This window comes from Pieris napi, chromosome 11 (assembly GCF_905475465.1).
Source record: "Pieris napi chromosome 11, ilPieNapi1.2, whole genome shotgun sequence".
Taxonomy (NCBI): Eukaryota; Metazoa; Arthropoda; class Insecta; order Lepidoptera; family Pieridae; genus Pieris; species Pieris napi.
In genome coordinates this window covers 3,306,526-3,328,917 of record NC_062244.1, presented here as the reverse complement: position 1 = coordinate 3,328,917, position 22,392 = coordinate 3,306,526, and the positions used below count along the sequence as shown (strand labels likewise).

General features: G+C 32.8%; 4 protein-coding genes across 5 annotated transcripts in view; 3 read left to right on the top strand and 1 right to left on the bottom strand.

Moving 5' to 3' along the window:
- LOC125053519 (flotillin-2) overlaps window positions 1–22,392 on the bottom strand; it is a 177,631-nt gene that overhangs the window by 27,010 nt on the left and 128,229 nt on the right. The window contains exons 2-3 of the mRNA XM_047654890.1: window positions 2,257–2,351; window positions 1,646–1,847 (exon numbers count right to left, since the gene is read on the bottom strand). Coding sequence (XP_047510846.1) covers window positions 1,646–1,847; window positions 2,257–2,351 — 297 coding nt within the window. The remainder of the gene's footprint in view (window positions 1–1,645; window positions 1,848–2,256; window positions 2,352–22,392) is intronic.
- On the top strand, window positions 5,168–13,511 carry LOC125053514 (glucose dehydrogenase [FAD, quinone]-like). Of its 2 annotated transcripts, XM_047654883.1 has the most exons (5): window positions 5,168–5,343; window positions 10,075–10,150; window positions 10,857–11,001; window positions 11,674–11,844; window positions 11,976–13,511. In XM_047654883.1, the coding sequence occupies exons 2-5, from the start codon at window positions 10,082–10,084 to the stop codon at window positions 13,484–13,486; spliced, it is 1,896 nt and encodes a 631-aa protein (XP_047510839.1). In that variant the 5' UTR covers window positions 5,168–5,343; window positions 10,075–10,081; the 3' UTR covers window positions 13,487–13,511. The 2 variants fall into 2 exon arrangements, with proteins under 2 accessions (XP_047510839.1, XP_047510840.1); XM_047654884.1 differs by lacking the exon at window positions 5,168–5,343 and having other exon boundaries at window positions 10,075–10,142.
- On the top strand, window positions 13,974–16,884 carry LOC125053509 (glucose dehydrogenase [FAD, quinone]-like). The gene is made up of 3 exons (XM_047654876.1): window positions 13,974–15,609; window positions 15,682–15,912; window positions 16,169–16,884. Exons 1-3 carry the CDS (start codon window positions 14,083–14,085, stop codon window positions 16,838–16,840), a joined length of 2,430 nt encoding a protein of 809 aa, XP_047510832.1. The 5' UTR covers window positions 13,974–14,082; the 3' UTR covers window positions 16,841–16,884.
- LOC125053518 (glucose dehydrogenase [FAD, quinone]-like) lies at window positions 17,362–19,930 on the top strand. The gene is made up of 3 exons (XM_047654889.1): window positions 17,362–17,600; window positions 17,813–17,943; window positions 18,149–19,930. The coding sequence occupies exons 1-3, from the start codon at window positions 17,441–17,443 to the stop codon at window positions 19,664–19,666; spliced, it is 1,809 nt and encodes a 602-aa protein (XP_047510845.1). The 5' UTR covers window positions 17,362–17,440; the 3' UTR covers window positions 19,667–19,930.

Sequence of the window (22,392 nt, the reverse complement as noted above, 5' to 3'; positions counted from 1 at the left end):
GCATAGAGAATTTGGGTCTCGCGATAAAGGCCCTTGTGACTTTTAGAAAACATTTTATCTCATGTTATTAGCATATAGCTTTTAATAAAATTATTCAGCAAAAAAATCCTTTACGCCAACGCGTTCAACCCAAATTAGATATTTAAATGGAAATAATTTTTCCTGTTTTCATCATTCATTGATTCTCGCTCCTACTGTTCGTAGCTTAAAGCGCGTTAAAATCGGTTCAGTAATAGAGTTTATCCATTACAAACAAATAAATCTTCTTTATATTCGTTTGTATCACGATGAGCTCGTAGTAATTTTCCTAAGAAAACGACGGAAGTAACACATTTTCCATCATTGAGGAAAGGCACGAACACATTTCCATATCTGCATTATTCTTGCATTTCAAACGCTACTTATAAAGTGCAGTGAATGTCTGTAAAATAACTATGAATTTCAGCCTTATTGCACCGAAATACGAGTTATTTTAGCTTAAATGCTCAACAATATTCAGAGAAAGTCATGTACTCAAGAATCCTTCGCTAAGAAAGGAAGGCCATCTTTGAAGGATTGTTTGATAAAATATACAAGTAATGTTTCAAATGAGCAGCGCAGCGATAGAGAAAATTAACGTTTTTCTGTGGTTTAAATTTTTTTTTATTAACAATGATATTATGTTTAAATCCGGAAACCTTTGCGTCTAATTCATATTTTTATGATATGTTTCTTTTATTGATCTTATTGACACCAAATAGCTAAGGTAAATATCCCTAGAAACCCAACATATCTTAAGGGAAGCTAAGTATAACTACCGTCGGTGTAATCTGACGCCAAAACCATAGATAGGGTTGTTACGCAACTAGATCATTTGTTTTAACCGAGTTAAAAAAACAAAGGAAGTTGTCTATATGTGATTATTTAAGTTTTTTATTAGACACGAAAATAATCACTTTATTCTCTACCCAGGACCACGGGTTATATGCGTGATCATTGTCCGGGAAGACTGTCTCATTTTAAAAAGCACAATATACTTAGCAATAAACTGTGTTAAAAGTTAGACACCGGAAATGTACTTGAAAGAAGAAGTGAAATGTATTAGAACTTTTCGTAATATTTATCACCCGATGCGTGATATGTCAGTAACCTTCTACTCGGTCAAGGCTATCTGGTCTACTTTCTGGGTCACAGTCAAGACGAAAACTGATATTACTTACTTAGAGACTTATGGGGATAGTCGTTCGGTAAAGTACTTTCGTGTTGTCTCAACATATTTTCGGAATGTTGAATGACTTTTCAATAATTTTGTAGTTACGTATAATTTAATTATTCTTGTTAAGTCTATACGAAAATATTCTACATCAAGTTATGAATTTACTGCCATCTATACTGTATCAAGTGAACTATTTAAAGTTTGGTATTCTATAAGCTTCAATCAGTTTTTTCTTACGATTATAGATGGCGCTGCAACCAAAAATTTCGAGAATGATATTGACAATTACCTTATTGTTTTATTTTACTGTCACATTTAAATTAGGCTTCAAATGCAGATAATATACCACGATACCGACCCAAGTATTATATTAAACGAAATATATACAAGATTTTTTTTGTTTTACAGTAAAGAATGACACAAACGTTCATTAATCAGATATTAACTTACCCAATATAGCTCGAAGGTGTCCCTCCAAAGTTTGGAGGATCGTCATTTTGATCTCCTTCACCGATTTGCCAAGGAACTGTTCGCAGGCAGTGGTTAAAAGCTCGTCTTCGTTCATGATCTTGCATTGGGCAACACCAGTCACCGTCAGTGGAACACCTTGGGCCGTCTCCACGTACTCACACATGGGGTTAAGAGTCATAACCTGGAAAAACATATCATACAATCAATCTGGAAATACTTCTGTAATAAATGGGTTTTTACTGATTTGCTAGCTTAGTTAACTTTTCACGGCAACGAATTGAGCCAATAAATACAATTATTGCTTTGTTAGGAATCGAATCTAAGATCTCCTGGATGTGTCCTATCTTAAATTGGAAAACTTTATAATCTAATAAATACTATAAATACGAAGTTTTAATATCAATAAAAGCATAGCTCTCGTCTTTCCAAAATAAAATCTATCTAAATATGCCACTACCATATCACTTGCACTCCGCTAAATTTTTCTAAGATGTTTTAAGAGTCCTACGTTCGAGGCTACGAACCGGGTTTATAGTTGAAACCGCCCTCCACCCAAACATTATATGTAATGTTAATGAATTATTATCTACCTCAAGGGATATACGTTGTACGTCTGTGACGAAACACCACGCCCATGCCCAGCCACCGACGATAGTTCGCTTTTGAGTTGAACCGAAACAGCCACCTGGAAATAGTTTGAATATAATTAATAAAACACATTTAAATATATTTTTTAATCGTTAAAAGCTTTACTTAAATACAATTCACATACTCCTATAATATTATATTTAATATTAGATAATGAGTGTTTTAATAGTATCAGACGTTGAGGGGCAAGTAATGATTATACGTTGTATATGTATAGATTTTGGCAAGTTGAAGGGTTGTAATCATTTACGTATGTTTAGGCACGTAGCCCGTTAGACAGGTGACAGATGGTCTAAAACAGTAACCGAAAGGAAAACAAAACAAGGGCAGACCAATAGAGCGATGGGCCGACAGGATCGAAAGGGTAGCTGGAAAAAATTGGATGACGATGGCAAAATTATAATCGTGTGGAAAAAGTTGGGGCCGCATCTTAGAGTAGTATTTTTTTTATTTAAAAGTATTTTTGTTAAGGTATGTCAATAAGATGTGGATGAATAAGGCTCATTATTATTATTATTATTATGTATACAATTCGACATCAATATATGACATGTTAGAGAGAAGTAATTTGTTTAAGTCCATTCATTACGGGACATTCCTTAATGCCGACACATTTCGGTCTATTTTGTTTAAGACACGAAGGAAATCTGTTTTTTAAATTAATACAAGTCAATTATTCGCTCCGATAAATTGAGAAATCACAAAAATTCAAACTCTTTATGTTGCCCCTTCACTATGCTGTGACGAGGAACACCGTAGATAGTTTGTGGAGAAAGAAAGTAGCTTCGTCCAATCTATAGGGAGGATCCTTGACCATTCCAACCAGCTGACTGGAACTGTAGGCCCTAGTGGCTAAGGTGTATATGTATATACTTTATATCGTTAGTGGTCGGAACGACTTTGTTAGCGCTTTTCATGTTATGACATTGACTGTAACCGTAGATTGTAGATGGCGCTACAGTTTACTCTTTGATATCCAAATACATGTCACCGGAATATAACAAAATCGGCAAGTATATAAATTTCCTAGGAAATTAATAAACCTTCGAAGGATTCTAAACGAGAGATAAATTGTATTACGCCCACATTTTCGCAAATTGATAAACTTACCGAACTCACGCATAAAGTAATAAGAAAGCGATAACCAAACGGCATGTGCGCTCTGATTGGTTCAATACGTCACTAAACTCATCTAACCGTTTAAAATGTTACGAATGTACCTATATCCGTTAGATTATAAATTTACCCCGAGTCGTCGCAAATCGATAAATTATATTGCAATTATAACATCTCGACGAAAACAGTGCCTTACAAAGATAAGACGGCGTGTCTGGCTGCCTTGCGTATTAAGAAAAATATCACGAAACATACAGAAATCTTAGATATAGACCAAGAATTATACTGGATAATTCCCTACCCTTACAGACACTAACATGCTTATGAAGCATTAAAGTAAACCATGTAGGTTCCAAACTGGTAGCAACAAAAAATATGATTTTTAAGTTTTTCCAATAAACTTATATATCTTTAGTTATTTGAAGCGGTCTAAGATAAGAATAGCAATAAGGAAATAAGTTAAAGGTATCATTAACTTTCGAGACACCTCTAAAAACATTTAGATAACAATTCAATATAATTTTAATGTTTATCGCGAATTTCATACATTTTAGTAAGCTATAGGTACATATTGCTGCTATTTCACCATGCCTCCTGCTGATAGAGGACAAATCTTTGTTTTTAATTTATTTTATTATTATTTATTACTTAAGATGTCATGTGGAACATGGTGTAATGGTTGCAGCTCCTTACAAACGTTGTGTAAAACTATAAACTTGGCGATAAAAAAATGGCGGAGAGTTTATTGCCAGTTTTTCTCTTTCGTTCTACGCCCTTGATTTGAGAACTGACAGGAAATGTAAAATTAGAAGCATTTAATTTATATTTCTTTTTTGACGTTCCTAAGTGTACATTGTGTTACCTATATAAATAAATGATTCTTGACTTTGACTATTTTCCGCATTACTTCAATAAATTAGTTTTATATACAGGAAAACAACATGATAACAAAATTAATACTACCTAACATATTGGTAAGCGCGTATTCATATAGATATTAAAAATAAATCACTAGATATACCTATATAATAACTTTTTATGACTCAGATTTCAGGATTGATCTTTTGTTTTTCCTAATATACAAGTAGGTGATCACTGATCAGCCATCTGTGCTTGACTGTCGACTTGTTGGGTCTAATGCCGGTTTCCTCATGGTATTTCCTTCATCGAGCGATTATTAAATGCGCACATAGAACATTGGCGCACAGCCCGTTTCGAACCTCCGACCTCACGAGAGTCGCACGCTCAAGCGTTTTTATAAGGTTATATTTATGTTAATGTCACCGTAAAATTGTAAACATCGTTAGATTGTAATCTATCTCGCGAGATTATAAACTGTCGAAAGATTGTGAACCTCAACGAACTACTTACAATTTAACGTATTATTATTCGGTAGTTATATGAAATTGTTGAAAAGTAAAATTAATCTGTAATTGACCAAAGAAGTTTGAATGATAACTAAGTTAGTGTAGTACAATCTACCGAATAATAATACGTTAAATTGTAAGCAGTAAACTGAGGTTCACAATCTTTCGACAGTTTATAATCTCGCGAGATAGATTACAATCTAACGGTGTTTACAATTTTACGTTAACATTAATATTTTTTTAATTGCCAGTCATTTACTTCTAATATATTTACTAGATTAAATGAATCGACACAATGGGTTACGTCTGTAAGGAGGTTTTACATTTTTTAATAATACGCTTTCAATTTTCGGCAGAGTCTATGGTAGTGGCCAGTGTTTATTGTCAAATGAAAACACTCTCCCTCCCTTTCACTGTCGACTAGCGCGCATTCAGGAGCACAGTGTGAACGTGCAAGTTGCTTTTTAATAGAACCGAATAGAAAAATAAATGCGGACTATACAGTTAGTGATGTTTTTGATGTTTCGTGAATGTGTAATTAATTAATTAAAGGTGAGTTCATATTTCTAAAATTTAGTAATTTTTATCGAGTAACGTTCATATAAGATAATATTAAAAAAGTATTAGTTTTTCCTATTATTTTCGTCTTTTTTTTAAAGACCTAAATGCAACACACATTACATTATCAACAATAAAATATAGATTCCCAACCTTATCTCTATAAAATTAATCTAGTATATTTTTTTTTAAAAACTGAATTCCCAACTTTTTGGGAGTGTTTCCAAAAATATATGTAGTTTTAAATATTTAATATGGTTCTGCGATTCAGAAATAGGTTCATTATTAGCTCATTCAGCTTCTTGATATAAAGGCTAGGTCATTGACTGGTGTTAACAGGTTTGAGGTCTTAAAAGTTATGGCAATGAAAGTACGTATAAAAACCTAATAAATAATTCGTTTAATTCAGCTGTGCGATGTCGTCAATTTTTCTTAATATATCCTACTATTGATTGTTTATTGACGTTTCTTTATAAATAAAAATGAATCGCGAAATATGTTACGCACAAAACGCGAACACGGCTGCGCCAATTCGAGTATTTTTTTTCTTTTCTATATTCACTTTTACGTGGAGAGCAAAATTAGAATATATAAAAAAATAAAAATGTATCATATTTAGTACTTAGGTTTTAATTACGGTGATTTTCGACATATCAGTATATGTAAATACTAAGAAGGTAGGCTTAGTAAAAAAGTTATATTAAGAAACGAAGTTCCCGAAGGCAGCTAGTAATTATTAATATAATTATGACGATGACAATTGACTGAGCAATAATAATTGAAACTAAAGAGCTCTGATCTCTCTGGATTTAATAGATAAATTAGTAAAATGGACATACTCATCGGTCCTGAAAAACAGAAATTCGAAACTCGAGGACTAGGTTTTTTAATGGAAAAAAGTCTAGTCTAATCGTTTTAGCCTGCTAATTTATAATAATAATTATCAGAAGAATTTAGGATCTGAATATGACCATGAATAAACATGTTATTTGAAGAATTCAAAGTTATTAAAATTCCATCAGTAATTAATGTTACGTTTTATTTAATTAACCTTGAATCACAGATAACGCTAATTATAATTAAGCTTTTCGCTAAATTCTCTTACATTTTATCGTTCTTTGAAAAATTACAATATATCGCTTTAGGTACACCATTTTTTTTTTAAATATTTAAAATATTGGTTTTTGAGACTGTGAAGAAAACACAATGAATTAGAGACAAACACAAAAGATATGTGTAATATAATATTTTAGTTCTAAAATAAAACTGTATGAAGATTCTACTTCTATCTATACTAGTTCCATAAAACTTTTCCTACCTTCTGTACCAAACAGCTCGAAGGTGTGAAAGCGTAATAAACGATGTCATTTAGTTCGGTCATTAGATGTTTTGGGTAAAAGTGGAAAAATGACAACTGACCGGCATTTCCCTGACTATTATCATTGGAGCATATCGAAGAATGCGTAAACGAATATCTTTATTCTACCCATGTATTATATTCTTTGAACCGATCTTGATTTTTGTAAACATCCCCGTTAATGTATTTTAAATATTTATGGAAAATTTGGCTATTTTTATATATTAAATTTGGACAAGATTTTAAAAATCATGTCACATTTCTATAGAACCTACATAAATTGTGGTGTTTAATTCAAGAGCACGCCAAAACACTTTTCTGGACAAGATGGCGTCGCACTAGTCTCTGTGATATACCACGTCTATAAAGACGTAAACAAACTAAGTTTTATATTTTTATTACACAAATACACATAAGTATTATATTTTGATCAAAAACACTCCGACGTAAATAAACTCCAAGATAGTATTAAGATGACAGTATGAGGTTTAAAAAAGGGAAAACATTACTTATAAGCATGCTACGCTACGTCATCGTCGATTTGACTAATCTGTGACCGTTTTGTGTCACGTGACTCACGTATTCGTTACGTTTAAATATGGAATTTTTGTTAAATTAATGATTATTTAGTTATGTTGATTCCGGATGACTCTCAATAACACTTTGTCATACTTTTTAATAACCTATTTGTATCTAAATGCCCATAATAGGCTATATGGCAACGATTATGTTAGAGTCATATATAGGAACGTGACTTAGCATAAAATGTGACTTACGTACGTCAAAAACGTGTTGGGTTTTGACATACAGTCATAGTTCATTAGTGAATCATTCCCTTAATTACTAACAAAAAATTTTTGTTTGTTTTTTTTACCAAACGTAAATAGTTGTAATAAGTTTAACCGAAAAGTCTGAAAGAATTTTCATTCTTAATTTTTATTCTCAGTTAAAACATTTAATTAATAGAAAGAAAAATATACTATTTAACTATAAGTAATCTGTATCTAAGAAGTTAACATTTTCTTTGATCTTACACTCTGACAGTTTTTGTATCGTTTGTTCAATGTATGTTAAAATTCGGTCACTCTTCTAGTAATGACAGCTATGTACATTTGGAAAGTGGAACGGAAAATGTTTCATCCGTGAAAATTGCTAAAATATAAGAAAATATTCTTAACGAAAAACAATACAATGATTGATTAGTAAACGTAGTATCTGGTGTTAATTATATCAGTCTTTCAAGCAATATTCGTTGTTTTTTTGTACCACAAATTTAGGACAAACACATGATACAAACAAACAAATTGACGTACATACAAAAATATGAAAAGTGGGTCCCTACAATATAAACACGACCAGCGAACCAAGTAGGTACAAAAAAAACATGTACGTACATGTTTACTCACCTTAGAATTAAATATCTCCTTCAAATTCAAATAAATAACCTTATTTTAACCTTCTTAAAGAAATAGTCAAAAAAAGATTGACACTTATTAAAACATACGAAATATAGCAATACCACATGTATTTTAAACTACTGAAATTTTTTAATAATTTAACCATAGTTTGTAAACCTACATCTCCTCGGTCGTCTTTTGTTTGTTCTATATACAGATTATAAAATACTATAATCCGAACAATTTTCGATAAATTGTGACCTACACAATTAATATGGTTCAAGTAACATGTAATTAAATAGGCAGTATTTAATTAATTAATATTTCCATTCCATTGCATTTTTTGCAGCACGCAAAGAAGGCAGTATCTTGATGGGAGCTTTTCAGGTTTCAATTTTTATAAAGAAAACATAATTATTTATTTATATACACTTTGTTACATATATATAAAAATTACATCAGTTATTAGGCAACGGGCGACCTTATCTCTACATGCGATTTCTTCCAATATTAGTATGGGAAATAAAAAAGGAAAACAAGCTGAGAGAGTACAGGAAGTGCATATATAATTAACAAAAAAAAAATTACATGTAACACCAGAAACATACTAACTAAACTAAACTAAAATAAAAAAAATATCAATAAAAATGTAAAAGCTAATTCGCGAAAATGAGTTATAATAATTAATACAAGTAGCTTATTACGAGGCAGAAGAGAAATGCTCAAAAAGAAGATTCTTAAATAAATTTAAAGACTGAGCTCGAAAGAGGGAGAGAGAAAAGGAGAAACTATGTTAAAAAAAGTTCGGATTGTATCTGTGTGTGGTTTTTTGACAGGCTGAAGTGTTAATTGCCGATATTCATAGCGACAAATTCCCCGGAGTATTAATCACAGCTATAGAAAGTGAATCTACCTCGTCCATTGGACCGGAGCATGACTCCGGCGCGTACGCAGAATACTAACAGTTTCCGGTGTCGGGTGAAAATTGTGTTATATAATTAGTTACAGTAATTTACAAGTAAACCATAATTTTGAAATGACCGACGTCATTATTAACATTTATCGAAATCCGTTCAGCAGTTAAAGTGTCAATCGTAAGTTATCTACAATCATAGTGCCTAACTTCGACTCAAAATACAAAATATAAGTAACCTTTATATAAATTTAATTGATACATTTTACGCAATGGGAAATTCCTGTTGTGGGTGACACAAATCGTACGAGGTGAAATAAAAATATTTTTTTATTAATAGCTAGTTATGGGACAATGCAATTTTCGAAAAAAATTCTCAATATTTTTAAATTGGCACAAACCAAGAAAATAAAACCCGTTCATATTGATAGGAATATATAACACAGTTTAATATTACGTAAAACCGAAAACTCTCATTTCAACGGATTCCATTTTTAAAATTTTGGATTTCGAATCTTCTAGAACGCACGCGGTTTTGATCACGTACTCACCGATACCATTGTATACCGTTATGTCTTTCGTGTTGCTTTAACGGTCACCTCATTTGTATGACCTGCATTTTACATCCTTTTTAGTTTACCCCGATCGTCTTTTGTTTATTATGTATGCGGTTTGAAAATAGAATATTGTGTAAAATTCAAGTGATCTTTTAAAATTAAAAAAAATATTTGTATGAAGTATATAACAGTTTTGTATTTATATATTTATAGTACTACATTTTTAGAGTAGTTTTGTTGGTCATAAAGATTAAGTTTGTTACTTTTCTAAGAAACATAGAACTGAACAGATTTCTGTTTTCCCCAGTAGAAAGCGAAACTATTCCTATATGACTAATATTTTTTTTATTATTACCCTTAGAAAATTTACAGTTTTGATAAATATTCTTAACAAAAACAACACTGGCATTCATTAATAATGTCCACTAGCTCGACCGTAAAGGTTTGCTATCACACAATTCAAATACTTAAAATAATATATAATTATGTCATTTCAGTCAAAATGAGCTCCATAGTGAATGTAGCTGCCGACGTAATATCTGGGACAGCTATTGCAGCCGCAGGTACGCAGGTAATCCTTCTATACTTCCTAATGAGCGAAACTTTACTATGAGAATAATTCACAAAACTAGGATTGGATATGGAAATATCTGGGTATAGATAGTGGTGCTTCAACTCTATTAAGCACGCTGGAGTTCTCAGGTCGTTTCTTGTAAAAATAGGAGTGCAACTCCTTCCCTAGACAGTATAATATGGGTTCATTTCACGTAACATCAGGTACGATTATGGCCAAAAGTCTGTTCAGTTCTGTATTCAAAAATTAGTCTTCGCTACCGATTATCAGGTCATTTATAAATTTTTCAACGATTTCTGTGCAATTTTGGAAATCGAACGGACCACCTAGGTGACACAGATTTTATGCTATTATATGCATTACCTGATATATCTTTCAATACTAGTAAACAGGCGTTAGTTATGAGGATATACGATTTTATTTGCTTTAACTTCCATAAAGCGATAGTGTATATACTATTAGTACACTTTTGATTTGTTAATCTGTTACTTTCCTCGTCTTATATATGAAATGAAATCCCCAATAAAACATCGCTAACTTTATAAATTTTAGCGCCTTTGAAACGTAAGACGCAACACACACTAACAAACATTTGTAAAACACAAATGTAATATTTTTTGCATATTAAAGAATTATTTACGAGTCAAAAAAGTTATAAAAATATCTCATAAATCTATAAAAAAAACGTTTATATAAATTCCAGGTAGCATGGTTTATCCCAATGTTAGTGGCTGCAATAGCCTACTACCAATACGACCAGACTGACCCTGAGGGAAGACCAGCTGATGTTGATGAAGCAACACTGTTACCATACTACGATTTCATAGTAGTCGGCGCTGGTTCTGCCGGTCAGTGAGTACTTTGCTTTTATAATGTTGGTATCTTAAAGTAACATATTAATATTCTTATTTCAAAACTGCCCTGACGGTAGCAGTTGTAAAAAGTTTCAAAAGCTACATGGTAACTTGGGGCTGATCAGTTTTTTGTGCCTTCAATTCAGAAAAAACATTTCCAATCGAACCCAAAGCCACACTCTCAAATCACTTAGGCTTGTTTCGACATTTCTAGTTATTACTTAAGAAACAATTGAATATGAAACTTAGAATTATTTATAATTATTAGGTATATGATAAATAGTAGTACTATAACTTTAGTTTTACCTTAAGACTAACAATATAGGTAGGTTTTTTTATGTAATAGAAGGCAAACGGGCAGTAGGCTCACCCGAAGTTAAGTGAACCCGCCGCCGATGGACACTCACATTACCAGAAGGCTCGCAAGTGCGTTGCCGGCCTTTCAAGAATCGGTACACTCTTGAAGGAACCTAAGTCGAATTGGTTCGGAAATACTTCAGTGGGTAGCTGGTTCCAGCACAGCTTTTTATGCTATTTCCATATGCAGCTTTCGAATTTTACAATTGTATGGTAATCAGTCAGTTTCATATATCCTAGTCCTTGAAATAAACATATACGTATTTATCTTTTGTAATAAGTATTTTACCGAAAATTATTAATTTACAGGATCAGTGGTAGCCAGTCGACTCTCCGAGATACATAACTGGAGAGTGTTATTACTAGAAGCAGGAGGAGATGAGACAGAGATATCAGATGTGCCTTTACTGGCTGGGTATCTGCAATTGAGTAAACTTGACTGGAAGTACAAGACAGAACCGCAGGGCACCACTTGTTTAGGTATGTTTCAAATATACTTGTTGAAGAGGCATTCTGAGAAACATAAGCTCGGCACAATTGCAATACTTATGAGTTTGTTGAACTAAAATACAGCGTGTTCTAAGATTTTTAAGTGACTTATTTAATTTCAGCTATGGAAGGTGGTCGATGCAACTGGCCACGGGGTAAAGTACTAGGCGGCAGCTCTGTATTGAACTACATGTTGTATTTACGAGGAAATAAAAAAGATTACGATACATGGGAGTCTTTGGGGAATAAGGGTTGGGGATACAAAGATGTACTCTACTACTTCAAGAAATCAGAAGACAATCAGAACCCATCGCTAGCCCAAACGCCATATCACAGCACTGGCGGATACCTTACAGTATCTGAAGCACCATACCACACTCCACTTGTTTCAAGTTTCATTGAAGCTGGCTTGGAAATGGGTTATTTAAATCGAGATATTAACGGCGAAAACCAAACAGGCTTTATGGTTGCGCAAGGGACACTGCGACGAGGGAGTCGCTGTTCCACTTCTAAAGCATTCCTGCGACCAGCCAAGGATCGCTTGAACTTACACATTGCAAAGAACTCCTTCGTAACAAAGGTTTTAATCGATCCAAGATCTAAAACCGCCTTTGGCGTAGAATTTGTCCGGAACAAAATGATTCACCGCATAAGGGCAAGAAAAGAAGTTATACTATCAGGTGGTACTATTAATTCTGCTCAATTACTTCTCCTCTCAGGCATAGGTCCCGCTGAAGAACTGGCGAAACATAAAATACCGTTAATACAAAACCTAAAAGTTGGGCGGAATTTACAAGATCATATTGGACTTGGGGGTCTAGCATTCACAATTAAGAAACCATTGTCAATTGTTGAGCATAGGTTACACACTGTTAGTACGCTTATGCAATACGCTGTTTTAGGAGAGGGACCCCTAACTATCATGGGCGGAGTTGAGGGATTAGCCTTTGTCAATACAAAGTACGTTAATGCCTCCGATGAATTTCCTGACATAGAATTTCACTTTATATCTGGATCCACAAATTCTGACGGAGGTGGACAGATAAGGAAAATTCACGGTTTGACTGAACAATTTTACAACGCTGTGTATGGTCCAATAAATAACATGGATGTGTGGAGCATAATACCGATGTTACTACGCCCTAGAAGTAAGGGATTTATTCAATTGCGCAGTGCCAATCCATACGACTATCCTTACATATATCCTAACTACTTAACAGACGAACTGGATGTCAAAACTTTAATCGAGGGTGTAAAGATTGCAGTCGCTGTCTCAAAAACTGAAGCTTTCCGGAGATACGATTCAATGTTGAATCCCTATCCTTTCCCAGCGTGCGTGAGCATACAACGGTATACGGATGCATATTGGGAGTGTATGATACGACAATATACATGTACCATATATCATCCGGTAGGCACGGCAAAAATGGGGCCATATTGGGACCCTGAAGCAGTTGTTGATCCAGAGTTAAAAGTGTATGGAATAAAAAATTTACGAGTTATAGATGGTAGCATAATGCCTAATGTAGTAAGCGGAAATACAAATGCTCCAATTATTATGATTGGTGAAAAAGGAAGCGATATGATAAAAGAATTTTGGTTGAAGCGTCGACGTTCTAGGTATTACTTGTGATGAAATAAAAAAGTACAAAGATTAATAGGAATTTGAATGTAAATATTATTATTTATTTGTTACCTTAATTTAAGTCTGATTTAAAATAACACTCTTATATTTATTGATTTTATTATTTATTCATTAATCCTTGACATATTTTATTAACAGACAGAGCCATTGAAAAAGCATAACTATTTATTATATTGTCGTAATATACAGGTATAATGTATCCGAAGAATCATATTGCTGATCCGAAATACTTTGAAATTGCACAGAGTAATTATTCAATGGATTAATATTAATTTCATTGAAATTGAAATAATGTCATTATTCCGTTAATAAAACATTGATGTTTTTTTGTTGATCTTTAAAATTTTAATAATAAACGTAGAATCAAACTTATTTTATTACGAATTCATGTCACTGGGTTTTGAAAGGCTATTTTAAATAAAGACGAAAACATATAATAAAAGTAGAAATTATCGCGTAAATTAGTCTGTGTTTCATGTCATTCACAATAAAATTTAAATTGCTTAATCAATCACGCTAATTCAGCTTTCATTCATACTAAAATCATTCGTTGAAATGTTTTAAGCCGTAAAGTATCGCGTAAAATGGAGAGCTCAGGGATTAGTTCAATAAGGCCGCTGGTGACAAATACAAGAATAATGTTTGGGCTCCTTCCTGGTCTGGGATCTTTAATAATACTTCGTATGGCCATTCATCTTTATCGGCCGGAGCTTGAAGATGCTGAACACAGAGTACGGGACTATCCTTTTGATCAACTCTACGACTGTTACGATTTTATTATTGTTGGTGGGGGCTCTGCAGGTTCGGTCCTCGCCAATCGTCTGTCAGAAAACCCGGACTGGAATATTTTATTATTAGAAGCTGGTCAGGATGAGAATGTACTTTCCGAAGTGCCAGTGCTCTTTCCTGTTCTACAAACCTCGTCTATTGACTGGAAATTTGTTACCGAACCAAGTAGTGATTATTGCTTAAGCATGATTGGTAATCAATGTAAATGGCCAAGAGGTAAAGTGTTAGGAGGTTCAAGTGCTATAAATGCTATGCTGTATATAAGAGGAAATAAACGCGATTATGATAATTGGGCTAAAATGGGCAACACGGGCTGGTCTTATGCTGAAATATTAAAATACTTTTTAAAGGCTGAAGACATGAGAATACCCGAATATCAAAATGACCCATATCATTCCGTTGGAGGACCTCTGACAATAGAGCATTTCAGATTTGAACAGCCAATTACAAAAAAAATATTAGAAGCTGGTCAACAGCTAGGTTATGGTGTATTGGATGTTAACGGGAAATATCAAACGGGTTTCACAAGATCACATGCAACAGTGAGAGATGGACTTCGCTGCAGTACAGCTAAAGCATATCTAAGACCAGCATCGAAGCGGCAAAATCTTCACATAAGTGTGCATTCATTAGTTGAAAAGGTACTCATAGACGAAAACAAAAACGCTTATGGTGTAAAATTTACAAAACACGGCAAGACTCGAATAATTAAGACTTCTAAAGAGGTGATACTTTCGGCTGGCGCAATCCAATCTCCGCAACTATTAATGCTATCAGGAATTGGTGACGTTAAAGAGTTGAAAGAGGTTGGCATTTTTCCGATAGTACATTTACCCGGTGTAGGAAAAAACTTACAAGATCATGTAGCTATTGGTGGACATTCCTACCTATTCGACAACCCTCTTACAAACGGATCGGATTATTGTTTTAACATCAATACAGTATTCTCTATTAGTAGTTTAACGGATTTTGTTTTTCAAAAAGTTGGATCATTATATAGTATGATGGAAGCAGAGGCTATGGCGTTTATAAATACAAAATATCAAGATCCATTAGAAGATTATCCAGATATTCAATTATTTATTGCACCTACTGCTGATAATATGGATGGTGGCTTATTTGGTAAGCGCGCAAATGGTATAACTGACGAAGTTTATGCTGAATTGTATGAAGATATATTATACCAATCATCTTTTTCCATAGTACCTCTTTTGCTAAGGCCTAAAAGTCGAGGATTTATAAAATTAAGAGACTCCAATCCATTTTCCCCACCGCGCATTTATCCTAATTATTACTCTGAACCAGAAGATATTCTCAGAGTGGTAAGTACTTAGCCTATGACTTGTTGTAAAAGTTTTTGAAACATCAACCTAATTAACGTTCTATCACTTTAGATTGAGGGTGCAAGATTTGTTCAAGAGTTAGTAGAACAACCAGCGTTACAAGAACTGAATGCTAGACCTAATCCAAACCGAAATCCGGGATGTAAGGACTACGAATTGATGTCGGATGAACACCTGGAGTGTCAAGCCAGACATCATAGCCTTACCATCTATCACCCAGTCGGTACCTGCGCGATGGGACCTATGCATAACTTAGAAGCGGTGGTTGATCCGAGATTACGAGTAAGTATATATTATATTTAATGTTGCTAAGTGTCCACTCAACCTACATATACCGTATCTCTCTTTCTCAAGGTACAGTTATGGTGAATTTTAATATTTTATTATTAATAATCATTTTATTTATCAATTATTATTCATATTTGTATTCGTTTAATAAGTATATATACCCTGTCATTCTCTATTTATATGCTTCGCCATAGAACATTAGATTTACCTGAGTGACGATGGTATTAATTTTTATCTATCTACACTTCAGGTATACGGTATCCAAAGTCTTAGAGTGGTTGACGGAAGTATAATGCCCAACATAGTAAGTGGAAACACTAATGCCCCAATTATCATGATAGCAGAGAAGGCATCGGATATGATAAAAGAAGACTGGGCAGAAGACAAAACAGGCGTACACTGTTCTGTAAGAAATTATAAAAGAGCCGATGTAGAAACTCAAACAGAAAGAAATAACAGTGTTGCACATGATTTATTTAACGAGACAGCAAACCTTTTTGATTATTTATCCGACAAAGATCCATTATCTCTCCCCTCAGACAAGCCGGAAGCTTCAACTACAACAGAAAGGAGTTATGATAGCCAGATCGCTATATCAAAGAAAAAAACATATACACCCTATTCGTCGCTCCAGGATTACGAACCTATGAATCCTCAATATATGTATCCGTATAATTGGTTCAGTCAATATACACCAAATTACCTTTGGCCTAATCATTTGGATTTGGAGCCGAGTTACAGCAATGAAATAAATGCAGTAGGAGATAGTCCAATATCCAATAACCCATTGGAATACATTTCTCAACCTTGTAATAAGATAATAATCAAGACATCGTACCATTTTAATCATGGTAACCATATGAAAAATCATTGTAAATTGTGGCTTTATTTTGATGGAATGAATTATAGAGTCCATTTGTAACTGCAAATTTTAACATAAACAATAAACCTTAAAAACTTGTTAAATCAGTTTTTTTATTATAATGGCCACTTTGTTATTTTATGCATCGACAATTTGAATAAAGTAAATCACTATTAAACTGTGATCGGTTCGATTTATAATAAAAAAACACCTATTGTGAACTGAATACAACTTCTATCATCGTGGTATTTTTAATACGAGTAGAAGCCAGGAAAAACATTATTTTGATAATTATTAATAATTCTTATTTTAGTAACTTTCAACATCAAACATCAGCCCTAAAGCCGTCCCTTGCGGAGTTTTTGCTACATTTTGTATGATGTTTAAATTTGTTGGGAACATAAATATGAACAAATAAGTAATGTAAAAATATAAAGTTAATAAACGTTGAACATTCTGTAATAAATAACTTCATAACCCTTTCAGGTGCATTAAATTACATTATATCAATAATACCATGCTCAATGATGTAAAACACTATCAAGCTATTTAATTACAAGGGTAATAAATATATCGTAAATAGTTGTCATTCATTCAAATCATAAGTCACATTTAAATGCATTAAGTTGGCCGTCTGAATATTCTTCGTACAATAAAATAATGGAAGCAAATATTTTAAATACATGCCCCTCGGCTTTTGTTGGTACAAGTGGTGATCTTTTTCTCAGTGCCATAACAACATTATTAGCTACACACTGTTCAATTTTTGACGACTTTCGCTGGCCAGCAGACCATGCCCAAGAAATTTTGAACAAAAAAGGTAAGATCTCGAACGTAATAACATACTTTTTTTGTTATACTTGGATTTTGATATTCACGTACAGAGTGATTGATTTAAGAAAGATTATTTTCTAAAGTCAAACGTTCAAAACAGAGATTCATTTGAAAGGCAGTCGATTCTTGTAAATTAGTTTGTTTTTCATATTCCACTTTACTTAATTTCCATTAACCAACATATATATACATTTTCAGATGTAACCTACGATTTTATCGTGATTGGAGCTGGGTCTGCTGGTTCTTTAGTGGCTGGTCAATTGTCAAAAGCCAATATAGGTTCAATATTATTAGTAGAAGCTGGCGACGATCCTGGAATGGATAGCGAGGTATTTAAACATCACATTATTAATATTTAAGCATTTATGTATTTTTCAAAAATAGTTAAAAGAATATTTATAATTCCTGCTATTTCTAGAATCATTAAACTACAGACTATTTACTTAAAATAATCCTAATTAAAAAGTTAGGGTTTCAAAAAAACTTACTAAGTGTTAAAAGTTACTTTCTTATGCAATAACATATCCTTTTCAGATACCCGCTTTTTTATTTCTCAATCAGAATTCAGATAATGATTGGTACTACAAAACGTTATCTAGTAATAATAGTTGTTTGGGTTTTGTTAACGAAAGTTGTATATGGAGTAAAGGGAAGGGTATGGGAGGGTCAAGTTCAATTAACGCCATGATATATGTAAGAGGTCATCCAGAAGACTATGAAGCCTGGGAAGCAACAGGAAATCCTGGCTGGGGTTATAAAGATTTGGTAAAATACTTCAAAGCACAAGAGAACCTCTTTGATTTCTCAAACCAATTTAAAGATTACGAAAATCCTTGGTATAATGTAATTGAAAACGCCTGGGCAGAATTAGGTTTTAAATCATATAAATACGAAGGAGATGAGTCTTTAATAGGTACGAGAAAGGCTAAGTTGGTGATAAAAAACGGTAAACGATTGAACACAGCAAAGGTGTTTCTTAATAAATCCGAAAATTTAAATATTATGAAAAACACACGTGTTGATAGAATTATAATCGATAAGAGGACTAAAAGTGCAATAGGTATTGAACTCAAACATAAAAATGGTACAAAAATGATTATTACTAGCAAAAACGAAATTATCGTTTCAGCTGGATCGGTAGCTACACCTCAAATACTAATGCAATCTGGAGTAGGCCCTAAGGAACATATTGAAAATTTAGGAATAAAAAACATTTTAAACTTGGATGTAGGTAAAAATCTTCAAGATCATATCTTGTTCCCTTTATTTTTAAAAACAAACCTTAATACAGAACTGTCAAAGGATGTTATAAATTTGTTGTTACTTCAGTATATGTTAACAAGATCCGGTCCTTTCTCAACTATCGGAATAACAGATTTCACAGGATTTATTAATACACTAAATTTATCTGACTGTCCAGATATTCAATTTCATCACACTTATTTTACGAAGAGAGATGATTTTACACTTAAACCGTATCTTGAAGGTATCGGTTATAAAAGTGAAATCATACACGCAATCAGAGAATTAAATAATGAGCATGATTTAATCGGTATATATCCTACATTATTACATCCTAAATCACAAGGCCAGATATTGCTATCTAAGACAGAGCCAAGAGAACCAATAATTAAGACGAATTATCTTCAACATCCAGATGATATGCTAAGCATGGTTAAGGCTATAGATTTTGTTCACAAATTAGAGAAAACTACTGTTTTTAAAAATCTAGAAATGGAAATTTTACCGTTGAATATACCAGACTGTTCGAAATACGTATTTGATTCGGAAGACTATTGGAAATGTTATATAAGACATATGGCAACAACAATTTATCATCCCGTAGGAAGTGCCAAGATGGGTCCAAAGGAAGATAAAAGTTGTGTTGTCGATCACAAATTGCTTGTGCATGGTATGAAAAATTTGAGAGTGATTGATGCAAGCATAATGCCCACACTACCAGCCGGTAATACAATGGCACCGACTTTAGTCGTAGCCCAAAAGGGCGTGGACATTATTTTAAACGACTATAAAAACAGAGATGAATTATAATATAATTCCGCGAAATCTGAAATTTAACATAAAAATTTACGAACTGCTTTTTTTTTAATAACTGCAAAGTTATCGCACCATAACGGGTCCCTTGATGTGAATTTTCCAATTGAAATTCAACCTTAGTCCATGCAGGGTTTAAAGCCGAAAAGTGAAACGTCGACAAATATTATTTTAAAAGAAAAAGTTTGATCTTATAAATTTGTAATATCAGTACAATTATAGTATTGGTCTAAGATCCCGATATACAACGACCTTCACCGAGATGCTTATTTTATGAAACGTATTTTATATTTTATTTAATATGTCTATAAATATAATCCACATGGGTTGCCTAGCAAATTTCAGTCCAGAGTATTTTAATTAATATTAAAAAAAAAAAATTTTAAACATTTCACCGGTATGATTATTAGATAAATTCTATACCAATCGAAAGTATGAAGCCCATAGAATATGCAAACGTTAGGTTGTTTTTAATCAATTAATTATTTATGTGTATATTTTTTATGTCACACTAAAGTATATATACATCTTTAGTAAAAAAGAAAGTTATACTGATACATATATAATACTACCCTGATTAAAAAAATTTATTGAAAAAAATTACAAAAATTGACTACATGCATTTTATAAAAAAATATATTTTTAAAATATTAATTAAACATACCCTTGAATGAAATTTGCTAGGTAACCCATATGGATTATATATATTGACATATTAAATTAAATATAAAATACGTTTCATTAAATAAGCATCTCGGTGAAGGTCGTTGTATATCGGGATCTTATACTATATGTGATTATGATGATACGAACGCGAAAGTTAAGGTTATTTGATTTCAGTATAATATAATTAATTTTATAGACGTCACGTGCTCTCTTCAGGTATAAAGATTCATGTACTTACAACAGTTGTATTAATATTTATGGTATCGGAATGCCTTTGGTGGCTTACGGCACAAGTGACCTTGCAAATGTTTCGTTAGACGATACAGTGTTGAAATTTCTTCGCTTTCACATAGGTCCGAGACGATATTAAGAAACTTTTTCGTAGTGATTGACATCCTTTTGTACAGTATATTGCAATATATTGTTTACTATGTATAATGTGTTTGATATGCTGACAATTTTCTACAATTCGCTTACATAGAAGATCTAAACAGGGGTTCTAAATAAAAGCATTCTAAATAAAGTCAGAACGAGTACTCAACAAATAGTTCTTAAGATGTGTGAACACACACGAACGTAAATATTGTGTATACGTAGATTTTTTTTTACAATTATCTTTAAAACAAGAAATAAACATCTTTCTAATGGTCTTTTAATATCCCTTAAGAACTTTTATTTAATGATTTTAGTGTTAAGTAGAAAAGAATTATTCAATGAATTAAATGAAGACAAAAATACATGCATGTTTTTCATTTTCAATTTTCATACTATACTATACTATTTAGACTCAAATCTAAGCCTATAAATTTATATACCTTTTAAGAATACACAGCTACGTTCTATCACGATTCATATAACTTACGTATAAATTGCAAAATCTGATGTCTCTTCCTATACAACCTACATTTGTGATAAAATTCGCAGAAAAACATGATGCTTTAATTATCTAGAAAGATCCTCTTCTTTCATATTACTTATAAACTGTATTACATAACCTCATGTCATTAAATTACTTTCACTAAAATAACGCTTTAGTTACAAATTTTAAGAGTTAAACAAAGCATGTTAATTATATCACCAAATATTAATAGTTTTCTGTTACAATTAGTGAAAATAAAACATTATTTTAACGCCACATATCGTATATCTCTGTCGCAATCGCGTGATGTAATCGAGGTTCGATTCCTAGCAAAACAATTACGAGTGGAAAACACATAAGGCTCACATGACACAAACAGTATGTTTAATTATTAAAGGATTATCGACATATAAGAAACATACTAAATTAAATTAACATTTGTGCATATTGTCAGGAACTTACATAATATTGCACAAGATATGATTAATAGGCGCATGTGTGTCATAGACATAGTATCCAAACATAAATGTTTCCAGGTACTTAAAAAATCAGTGGCGCTCTCCTCTTTAGGCCTGGGCCTCAGATTTCTGAATCTGTTTCATGATCATTTTTCAATCTAATAGGCAAGTAGGTGATCAGCCTCCTGTGCCTGACACACTCCATCGACTTTGGGTCTAAAGCAAGCCGGTTTCCTCACAATGTTTTCCTTCACGTTCGAGCAAATGTTAAATGAGCAAATAAGAAATCCATTGGTGCACAGCCGGGGATCGAACCTACGACCTCAGGGATGAGAGTCGCACGCTTAAGCCACTAGGCCTGCTCTCGTTTCCATTCACTTAGTTCCCTTTTTTATCAAGCAATGAATCCATGTTGTGCGTAAATCATAGCGTTCAGAATAATATCTAAAGTTGTCAAAGACTTTACTTTCATCATAGTGGTTTTTCTGAAACTGCGCAGTGACTCAACTTGATATTGAATAAAAAGGAAAGGACTGTACGCTACACTTCGCACGTACACAAGGCATTATTTGTGGCAATTTTAACTTCTTAATTTCTGTATGCGATATATTTTGATATTACATATTATTATTACGTAGTAGTGGTAACAAAATTAGTTTTTATAAATGTAACTATTTTCTTAATACTATACGGGTTTTTTTTGCATAATAAGGACTAGGTTTTTAGGTCCTACAATTCCT

Bases quoted from the DNA above. Each gene is read 5' to 3' on its own strand.
- LOC125053514 (XM_047654883.1), top strand. From the start codon at position 10,082: ATGAGCTCCATAGTGAATGTAGCTGCCGACGTAATATCTGGGACAGCT. The intron at 11,002-11,673 runs GTCAGTGAGTAC...ATTAATTTACAG, and splicing joins AGTCGGCGCTGGTTCTGCCG to GATCAGTGGTAGCCAGTCGA. The intron at 11,845-11,975 runs GTATGTTTCAAA...ATTTAATTTCAG, and splicing joins GCAGGGCACCACTTGTTTAG to CTATGGAAGGTGGTCGATGC.
- LOC125053518 (XM_047654889.1), top strand. From the start codon at position 17,441: ATGGAAGCAAATATTTTAAATACATGCCCCTCGGCTTTTGTTGGTACA. The intron at 17,601-17,812 runs GTAAGATCTCGA...ATACATTTTCAG, and splicing joins AGAAATTTTGAACAAAAAAG to ATGTAACCTACGATTTTATC. The intron at 17,944-18,148 runs GTATTTAAACAT...TATCCTTTTCAG, and splicing joins ATCCTGGAATGGATAGCGAG to ATACCCGCTTTTTTATTTCT.
- LOC125053509 (XM_047654876.1), top strand. From the start codon at position 14,083: ATGGAGAGCTCAGGGATTAGTTCAATAAGGCCGCTGGTGACAAATACA. The intron at 15,610-15,681 runs GTAAGTACTTAG...CTATCACTTTAG, and splicing joins CAGAAGATATTCTCAGAGTG to ATTGAGGGTGCAAGATTTGT. The intron at 15,913-16,168 runs GTAAGTATATAT...TCTACACTTCAG, and splicing joins TGGTTGATCCGAGATTACGA to GTATACGGTATCCAAAGTCT.